Consider the following 10126-nt stretch of genomic DNA (forward strand, 5'->3'; position numbering starts at 1 on the left):
CCTGTTTTCCCTAATTCCACACTATCGAATGACACCTTCTTGGAGATTCAATGGTACTGTAATATTTCATTTTTTCTTAAAAAAAAAAAGGCCAAATGGTTTTGGGATGGGATTTTTTTCCAGGCTAACATGACTATTGTTTTTTTTTTTAAGGACAGAAATTGAATCTTTCTAGAATTTTTAAGGGAATTTCTGGTGCCATTCTAGAATGTTATCCTGCAAGCCTGAGGGCTAATACTATATTCTGTGTAAAAAAAAAATGAACTCTGCACACTAGACCGGTTTGTCAAACAAGCTGAAATAGGGTTGGTGGGCAATACACAATAAATCCCATTAGTCTTTATGGTCATTTTAGATCAGAATCAAAGAAGGACTGAACACATGTCTCTTAAACAGCTGTATGATTTACAACTCTCTTGGTCATTAATAGGCTTTCCTGAAGATACTAAGTGAAAAAAAGTACATAGAGTCACTTTTTTTTAATAGGCCTGAGGTTCCTGATCAGACCATCAGTGGTGTGGCAACCATTCCAACATTGCCTGATGCGGTGAGTGCCATATTGTTACTTCCTAAACATTTCTCGCCTCTCCAAATCCAAGAAACCTGAAGGTGGGAGATCAAGGGCGAGGTGCTTGGAGATGAAATTTAGAGATGAAATATCTGGATACAAAATAATCAGTTATGATGTTGCACAGAGGTCTTCAAACATGGCCCTTTTACAACTTGTGGACTTCAACTCCCAGAATTCCTCAGCCAGGCAGTACCTGGCTGAGGAATTCTGGGAGTTGAAGTCCACAAGTCGTAAAAGGGCCAAGTTTGAAGACCCCTGCTATAGAAGATAAATGCTGTACTAGACCAAGGTCCATGTTAATGTTGGTGGTGGCAGCATTTTTTTTTTTAAAAAAAATTATTTGTTTCTTTCCTTTGTTGTTATTACAAATAACTCAAAGTGGTGAACATGTTAAACATCCTTTCCTGGTCCTATTGTCTCCACAATAACGATCCTGTGAGGTGGGCTGAGAGAGAGAGAGAGAGTGACTGGCCCAAAGTCACGCGGTCAGTTTTCAAGCCAGAGGCGGGACTAGAGCTCACAACCCCCCTGGTGATTGGCCCAAACTCACTCCAGGCAGCTTTCATGGCTAAGGCGGGTCTAGAACTCACATTTCTCTTGGTGATTGGCCCAAAGACACCCAGCTGGCTTTAACGCCTAAGGCAGGACTAGAACTCACAGTCTCCCCTTTCTATTAGGCGCCTTAACCACTAGACCACTAGGACAAACTGGCTCTTTGTAAATTGTAGCTGTTTGCCTACCGCTAGAAGTCACTGGGTTGTGGGAAGGCTGCTATAAAACAACACCCCATGAGTGTGTGGAAGTCATGAGTGCATGTCCTTTTTCCTTTGTCCCAGGTGCTGATTTTCTTCTGGATTGGCGTCATTAATCTGATGGATACCACGACCGATGAGATCATTTGCCAATTCATGGTGCCACCTTCCCACAAAGTGGCATCCCCTTGGCAGCCCGTTTTTTCCACGGATACAAATGGCAAGTGGTTGGCCGTCCAAGGTAAGGCACACCTCCACCTGAAACACATAAGAAGGACAGGCAGGATCAGAAGAGCATTTTCCTCTTTTAAGCAACGTCTTGAATTCCTTCAATGATTTCCTCAGCTCTCCAATTCTGGCTCACCTTCAACTTTTCCTTCTCTTTCTACTTTAGAAGAGCTTGTTAGATCCTACTGGTATCAGCCTTGGAGCACTTCCACAGGGCCATCCCTTTATAAAGCATTGTGAAGGCGATTAACAATTGTTTCCACGTTTGTTGGCCTCAGAGCCCCCGTGGAGGACAGGTGGCTCAGATTGTCTTGCTTGATTTCTCTCTTAAGTCTAATTCTGCCGCTTGATTAGTCAATCCAAAGTGGACCTTTTAAAATAGGGAGGCTATAAATAATCTCTAACCCTAACCTTTCAACCACAGGGGAGTCTAAGGCTGGTAAAGCAGAAATGGAAACCATCTTTATTTATGACTTCAGCACATATTCTTTCATGGAAACGTTTGCTGCAAAAGCTGAGAATCTACCTGTTGCCTTTCCAGAATTGCCCTGGGACAAACGTTGCGATCTTTTTTTAAATAACAAGTAAGTCGACAGCCGCCTTTCCTATTCTTTAGAAACGAGACCGACCTTTTTTTTCATGGAGGACTGCTCTTTTTTTTTTAAACCAAGCAAAATTATCATTCTGAAAGGTCGAATTAAATATATTGAAAGAAGGCACCGTAAGGGTATCTAATCTCTTTAATTTTGTTACCTATGAGGTTTTTTGTTTGTTTTTTTTTGCTGTGGTTTTGCCCACATTTGGGTCTGGCCCATTTACTCTTTCTGGAATGCAGCCCCTGGGCAAAATCAGTGCTGGCCTCCCAAAAGCTTCTTTAGATCTTAGAAAAGATCTTTACCGTTTCTAGCTGAATTCTTCTTCCAGTCCTAGTTATTCCGGGGGAAGGAGAAAAATAAAACACTACAATTATCACAGTACTTTCCTGAAATGTGCACTTTATCCATAGAATCACTAGATGGCAATATGATGTGTGCAATGAATTTATGACTGCTCAGCTAGATTAAACTTAGAAGATGAGTAAGAGATAGGTGCTGCTTTGAACAAATGAGGATGATGTTTAATAATTGGGTGTAATGCAGACATGGGAAATTGCAGTGGGGCTTATTTAGTTTCATCTTAGCTCGTATGTGAGTCTGGATTATAACCCTACAATCATAGTCCAGCAAATAATGGCTTGCCACAGTGCCCAAACTGAGTGACTCTTGGTTTGTCTAGCCCAGGGGTAGTCAACCTTGGCTCTTTTATGACTCGTGGACTTCAACTCCCAGAATTCCTGAGCCAGAATGGCTGGCTCAGGAATTCTGGGAGTTGAAGTCCACGAGTCATAAAAGAGCCAAGGTTGACTACCCCTGGTCTAGCCCAATGCTACCGACAGTGGCGGCTATCAGTTTTAAGCATGGGACCTGACTTAACTCTTTTGATTGGAATTGTCAGAGCATAGAGTTGGGACCTGCAGGATCAAGGCACTTGTTTTTGTTCAAAGGCCATTTCTGCTCCCAGTGCCACAATATTTCCTGCTTTGCTCAGCGTTAGTTCTTTTACCGTAATAGTTTGTGGGAAGTTCATTCCCACATACCATTATAGTTACCTTTGGGGTTGAGTCCTTTCTACCAACTCTTCACACTCCAAACAGAGGGAGCTTGCCAGGAATTGAACCAGAGGAGTAAGAACCGTTTGGTGGAACACATTCCCAACATGCTACCCTAATACTCTTTGGCAGGAACAGCTGTTAAGAAAAGTGTCCTGTTTTTAGAGTTATTTTGTCGATCTATTTGCAAAGGCTGCTAAAATCCTATATATCTGGAAGCACTGTGAAAACTTAAAAGTGCTTAAAACTTAAAAGAGTAACTGTCTGGGAGCCGGGGAACCCAGTTACAAATAATTTACTCCCCAGGCAATGAGGGGAACAAAAACCCAAACCAAAGGGAGCTGGAATCACTATTTGTGTCTCTTGGCTAGTTTGCAGAGGCTGTCCACAATTAGCCAACAGATGCCAGAATGCTGGAGCCAGCTGCAGGAATATGCAGCCAGCTTGAAGAGGAAGATGTTTGGTGAAGTGAACGTGCAGCAAGAGTTCAGGTTGGTTTCTGTTCTTTGTCACTCCCGGAGACAGATGCTGAATCCTAATTGCTTTGACCAACCCAGGACAGATGTTGTTCTTTGTGTTCCCGATCGCAAAGATGCTCTGCGGATATTTTGCATGTCAGCTCAGGAAACAGGGCTAATATCAGGCGACAGAGAATTGTACCCCGAAATATTTGGATGGTAGCAGGATGAGTTCCCTATTTCTATACCTATCTCCTTCATTAACTGGGTTAAAAAGTGATCGTGTTTCCTTTGCCCCACCACGTGCCATGTTTAAAGGCATGTTGGTTGACTACACGCCACGTTTAAAGGCACTTAACCCGATCCAGCTTTTTTTTTCGGAAATGAAATGAAAAAGATGAATTACCTAACCACTGGGTGAATTTTTAACAGCCAGAATTTTCATCGGTGCTGACGTGGGAATTTTGGGAGATAAAATCCACGCATTTTAGGTTGTGAGCAAAATATGCAGATAGTCCTCGACTTACCAACAATTTTTGTTGCTAAGCGAGACAATTGTTAAGTTGAGTTTTGCCCCCTTTTCTGACTCTTTTTGCCACAGGTGTTAAGTGAATCACTGGAGTTGTGAAGCTAGTAACAACTAGCTTAACAGTTAAGCTTCTCCATTGACTTCGCTTGTCGTGATCATCTAACCCTGGGACACTGCAACCATCATAAATATGAGTCAATCGCCAAGCGTCTGAATTTTGATCACGTGATCATGGGGATGCTGCAACGGTCCTAAGTGTGAAAAATAAGTCACTCTTTTCCAGTGCCATTGTAACTTTGAACGGTCACTAAACAAACTGTTGTAGGTCGAGGACTACCTAATTAAAACAGGTTTTGAAACAGGGCAGCTTTTGCAAATACTCAGATTACGATTATTTGCAAAAGCCCGCTTAGTGTTTATCCTGCATATATGCTGTGCTATATTACGGAATCACCGTTGATGTGGCAAGCTTCCATTTCAAAAGTTGTCTCTGACGTGCTCCCCTAAATCAAACATTGTCCAGCGAGAGGGAAAATGTAAAAGTAGACTTTCTGCTCAAACCTACCACTCTTGCTGGGCGAAGACTGCATTCAAAGATTTCAATCAAAGGCCGTTGGAACAAATCAGATTTTACTTCTGAATTCATAGGGATAAAAAAACCTGAAATGCCCCTAAATAAGTCCGGCAATTGATGAGTTTTTGTGTAGCTGTACAAAGGCAACCTCCCCAAATCAGACTGCCTTTCTGAATCCATTAAGCAGACTGAGATCCCTCAGTTTTTCCACGGGTGGAGAAATGAGGCTTTCATTTCCTTTTTAGACTACATGAAGCCCATTTTAGAAGGTACGCTATAATTTTTATTTCCCACCTCAAAAGGAGGGGAAAATTGTGCTGCTAAATTTCGGCCAACTGTGCCGCAGAATTCTGGGGAGGATTCTGAGGGCCACAAAAATGTGTTGGGAAGCAGGTTATCTACCCTAGCAATAATCTGCCCATTTTGAACCATACCTCTTGATTGGCCTTCTATTGAAGGACAGACAATCACTCAGCAGTGGAAAAGTAAAGCAAAAAAAATGTACTTAGGGGACCCTTGATTTGTTAGCCAATAGGAATCACGTCTACTGATATCTAGAATCCTGTCCATTTGCCTTTTGTTATAATACTTTCTACCATTATGTTGTTTCTAAGATCATAAAAACGAGTTCTCTTATATCAGTTCTTCTCTGTTTTAGCTTTTTTCCTGGGACTAGCGAAGAAGTATTACATGTTGACCCGGAACCTGAAATACCATCAACTTAGGCAGCAACTTTGCCATCTGATTCCATTTTTGGGACCCTTTTAAATAGCATCTGGTTCCTTGCAAGCCATTATTTCATTTAAAAGGAAGGAACAAGGTCAGAAGCCTGGAAGAATTAACATGGGAATGGAGTCTCCAGTTACCTTTGGAGGCTCAAAGGGTAATCTCTGTTATATACTTCAGAGTATGAGAAGACAGCAGGGGGTAGGACCAAATTCCTTGGAGGTCTATGATGCTAAGAAACATACAAGAAATTTATGCCAAAGTACTTGTTTCTCCTTTTGCATCTGCTCAGATAGATCTTAAGCCTGCAGATAAAGCCTTCGTTTGGTTGTTGTTGTTGTTGTTGTTGTTGTTATTATTATTATTATTATTATTATTATTATTATTATTATTATTATTATTATTATTTTAAAAAAAGATGGACCTGAACAATAGATGTCATTACTACTCTTTTTTTTTACAAATAAACATAGCACTTACTTTGACAATATTGGAACTATCTGGAAATGAAAGACTCTGGTGTGATCCGATTCTAATTTCAGTTTGGCTGGGTAGAGGTGCCACTTTTTCCCCATCGATGGTGACAGATTTTTCCCAAGACAATAGGGAGCATTCTTCAATATCCCTAAGAATCATCATCCATTAGGAGGATCAGATGTAACAGCAGATCACGGTGAGCAAATGAAGAGAAATCTGGGGGTCCTTTTCCTTCCGCACATCACAGTTCCATTACTTGGCTTCTGTTCAATGTAACCCTAAAATCATACTGCTGATTCGCAGAACATGTTAAGTTATAATGTGGCTTGTCTGTGGCTCAATGTTGTTGTTTTTTTGTGAATCCAGCCATTATTGTTTCTGAATCACTGGTTAGCTCAATGAGTTTGGCAAACCCAGCAAATGGAAAACCAATTATAATCTGGGCTGGTAAATATTGATCTGCTCTCACCTCTCGGAGTTTGATCAAAATAAAGCAGCAAATTATAATTTAAATTCATACACACCTGAAACAAGTAACTTCCTTTCTCAGTGCTTTTTTTTGTACCCCTTGGTAGGAAGGTTTTGTCTGAGCTCTTACTTGTTTGGGTGTGTGTGTGTGTGAGTGGGGAAATGTTTCAGGACGCTTTTTTGTGTGTGTGTGCACGTGCCTTCGTCTGGTTGTAGATTTGCAACAGCTATCCATTGGGTTGGTGATTATTAGAGGCTGCTATTCAATAAACAGGATTTTAGCTGCTCAGCAGTCCACAAGAGAGCACTCGTGCAACACCTCCCAATTCTATGGTTCCTTCGAGAGCCTAGCTTTGTTACAGGCCAAGTGGACCTCAGCAACGTGTTTTGGGGGAACTAAATGGGAATGCCTAGGATAAAACAGGACTGGCTGGATCCTATTACATCAGCCTGTCCCACCCAGTCAGGCAGAGAAGATATATTGCAGAGCCTGTCAGTTAAAGCAGAGGTCCCCAACCGTTTGGGCACCAGGGACCGGTTCCGCGGAGAGAGGTTTTTCCACGGAATGGAGAGTACGTGGTTTTGTGTGCTGCCTGCATCTCGTGGATGGGGCTTTGCTTGTTTGTGCGGACCGGTTGCTGGCGTGCCGCAGCCTGATACTAGTCCACGGACCGGGGGTTGGGGACCCCTGAGTTAAAGAACTCTGACTGGTGGGTTCTAGGAAGAGAACCTTGTCTTCCAGAAAAGGGTTAAAACAGGGTTCTGCAGCCTTGCGTAGGGAGCCCAAAGGAGCATGCAGTTGTGGGGTTCGTTGGTGCTATGAGAGTCCTCCCTTTGCCTTTGTCAACTAATTCTTAACAGCATTTAATTATTCTTGCCTCCTTTAAAACAAACAACAACACTGAACACGTTAATTTTTAATATACTGTTTTTATATTTTAACGTTTTATCCTACACCCGCCCAGAGTCCCCTCTTTGAGGGAGATGGGTGGTTGAGGATTGCAATAAATAAATATTATGGTCGTGGGTACTCCCAACTCTGGAGAGTTTTAAGAAGAGACTGGATAGCCATTTGTTTAAAATGGTAAAGGCTCTCCTACTCCCCACAAAAAAGAGGGAGTCAAGCTATTCTCCAAGGTGCCTGAAGGCAGGACAAGAAGCAATGGGTGGAAACTAATCACGGAGAGAAGCAGCCTAGAACTAAGGAGAAATTTCCTTACAGTGAGAACAGTTAACCAGTGGAACAACCTGCCTCCAGAAGTGGTGAATGCTCCAACACTGGAAGTTTTTAAGAAGAGACTGGACAGCCATTTGTCTGAAATGGTATAGGGTTTCCTGCCTGAGCAGGGGGTTGGACTAGATGACCTCCAAGGTCCCTTACAACTCTGTTCTTCCGTGATGTCTATAAATATGGAAAGCTCCAGTTTACTGCTCTGCCTGTATATTTTCTTTGCCTTTTCTCTCTTTCAGGATTACACTGTTATTTATATAACTGGCCTTGCATTGCTTCTTCGTGGTTATTTCTGCATATTTGAAAAACAAGCAAATCTATACCTAATGATGGAACAAGGAAGCTACAACACCACTCCATCTTCTGTCTAAATTTTACCTGCCACAGAGATATATGTAGAAAAAGGAGAGCTTTAGCCGATTTAAAAGGGGGGGAGGAAGCTAAAAAATATTGTATTTTAAAGTTCCAGGCCCCACCCTTTTATTTGAGACAGAATACAAATGCCACCTTCACAGCTTTTCTGTTCCTTCCTGAGTTTCTTCATTTAAGCCGGGCCTCACGATGATCTAATTAGTTCTTGCCGTCTTTTGAAAAGCTGGGCCTTTTCCATTTGGATCAAGTTGGGGCCTGAAACAGTTCCTTCATATTATTAGGAAACAAAGTGCTTTATTTATTTCTTCCATTGCCACCAGAGACGACAGCACAAGCTAAAAATCATTCTAAGTGATGTTCCACCTCCCAAGAAGGTCATCCGGCAGTTACAGAGCACCAGCAGAAATGATTGATGAGAGATTAACAAAGGGCGCTCCGGCATACTTGCCGGTGACAAGATCAGCGGGATGGAATTTTCGTGCTGATTCAAAAAACACCTTCCTTGCTGTATGGCGAGAATGGCGTGTTTACAAAGGCTGCGTTTTCCTCTTTTTAAAAAAACCGTATAATTTGGCTACGAGAGAAGGTAGAAATGTTTCAAAAGAAAAATGGAACAAAGCAGACCTTTCATATTTTGTTAAGGTCTAGCTTTGAAATAACCCCCTGAGTAAGTATGGAAAATGATACCAAAAGAAGAGCAGAGAGTGGATTATGGCAGTCAGACCAGCCTTGTCCCTCCAATTACTTCCACCATCAAGAATAAATAGGTCATTGAAAATGCTCATGATTAACAGTGGATTTGTGTTTGGTAAATGACAGCTCTTTCTGAAAGCTGTCCAGATACACAGTACTGTCTGAAACTTGCACAATCTTTTTTTAAGCTCTATATAAGTATCGAGAAGAAGCAGCATAGCCCAGGGTCGGAGTCAAGAGAGGAATCAGCTTAGAATCTCTACATTCCCACAAACAAGCCCAACCCCTCTTGAATTCTCTTAGCCCTTATCCTAATATCCTAATGTTAGCCTAATAGTGCCAACCATTAGTTGATTAGATTCCCTTACATAGGCATTAGCTTAATTGGAACTTAAGGTGTGGCTCTCGTCTTTCACGTCTGGCATTAGGCTAGTTTTTAACCTCTTGTGCTGCCTCATTCATGTCATTGACTTAATTCGCTTGCTATTACCACAGTTTTGCCCACCTTAAATAGATTATGGCTGTGCATGTTCCACACCACATCTTTTAGGAGACATCTAGACGAAGCCACTGGAAATGGTGTATTGTTTGAATATTAACAATACTGCAGTTCTCTGTCTTTGCAAGTTAGGCCACAAAGGGCTTATCCTGCTGTTCTGATAAGCATTATTCTACTTCAACACCTTTCTCCAAGCTGACTCATTCCAAATGTTCTTGGACTTGAATTCCCAGGATTCTCACCAATCATGGGCTTGCCTTTTCTGCCTCAGTGGCCACATTGATGGTAACGAGCTACACTGTCAAGAGTCCAATCCCTCCATACACATTCCCAAGATAATTGGGTTTATTTCCATCATCTTCAGCATCAGTTTATTTGTTGGAGGTAAAAAAACAACCCAATTCCTGTGTTTTTCCCACCTTCCCAGCATTTTTGAATAGCAATTTAAATATTACAAGTCATTTGTAGGTCGCTATTTCCCAAGGAGCATTATCTTACATTGTGCATTGTTCTTTTCTGCACTGGTAAAATCATTTTGTTCTCCTAGGCTTTTTGAAGTTCTGGGTTTTCTAAGAATTTTTTTTAATTGAAAATACTAAAATATTTATTCCCTGTTCTTTCGGTCTGAAAGATTTTCAGATTATGAAAAATAGGTTTCCTACCACGTAGAATCTACAAAGACAGGTCAGAAAAGAAAGAAGCACAGAGGAGTTCCTCCTAAAGCTATGTACGGATACAGTTCTAATGGGGGATGTTGTAAAGGTATGGGGAATTGACCTTGAGAAACGGGAGGAAGAGCTACGGAATGGACAACCATCATACAAAAAATATCTCAGCCCGCAGAAGGAAAAGAGCTGTGGAAAGTATGTCAGAGAAAAGGGAGGGAAAAAAAACCCCTCA

The 10126-nt window shown here is 41.6% G+C and overlaps 1 protein-coding gene across 1 annotated transcript in view; it reads left to right on the plus strand.

The window, feature by feature from the left end:
* Positions 1-4265, plus strand: part of WDR93 (WD repeat domain 93) — a 17185-nt gene extending 12920 nt beyond the window's left edge. Inside the window, exons 13-17 of the mRNA XM_029284018.1 lie at positions 487-547; positions 1408-1564; positions 1976-2135; positions 3571-3690; positions 4259-4265. Coding sequence (XP_029139851.1) covers positions 487-547; positions 1408-1564; positions 1976-2135; positions 3571-3690; positions 4259-4265 — 505 coding nt within the window. The remainder of the gene's footprint in view (positions 1-486; positions 548-1407; positions 1565-1975; positions 2136-3570; positions 3691-4258) is intronic.
* The last annotated feature ends 5861 nt before the right edge of the window (positions 4266-10126 follow it).

The sequence above is a fragment of the Protobothrops mucrosquamatus genome, unplaced genomic scaffold, assembly GCF_001527695.2.
Source record: "Protobothrops mucrosquamatus isolate PMUCROS unplaced genomic scaffold, P.Mucros_1.0 scaffold334, whole genome shotgun sequence".
In the NCBI taxonomy this organism is placed as follows: domain Eukaryota; kingdom Metazoa; phylum Chordata; class Lepidosauria; order Squamata; family Viperidae; genus Protobothrops; species Protobothrops mucrosquamatus.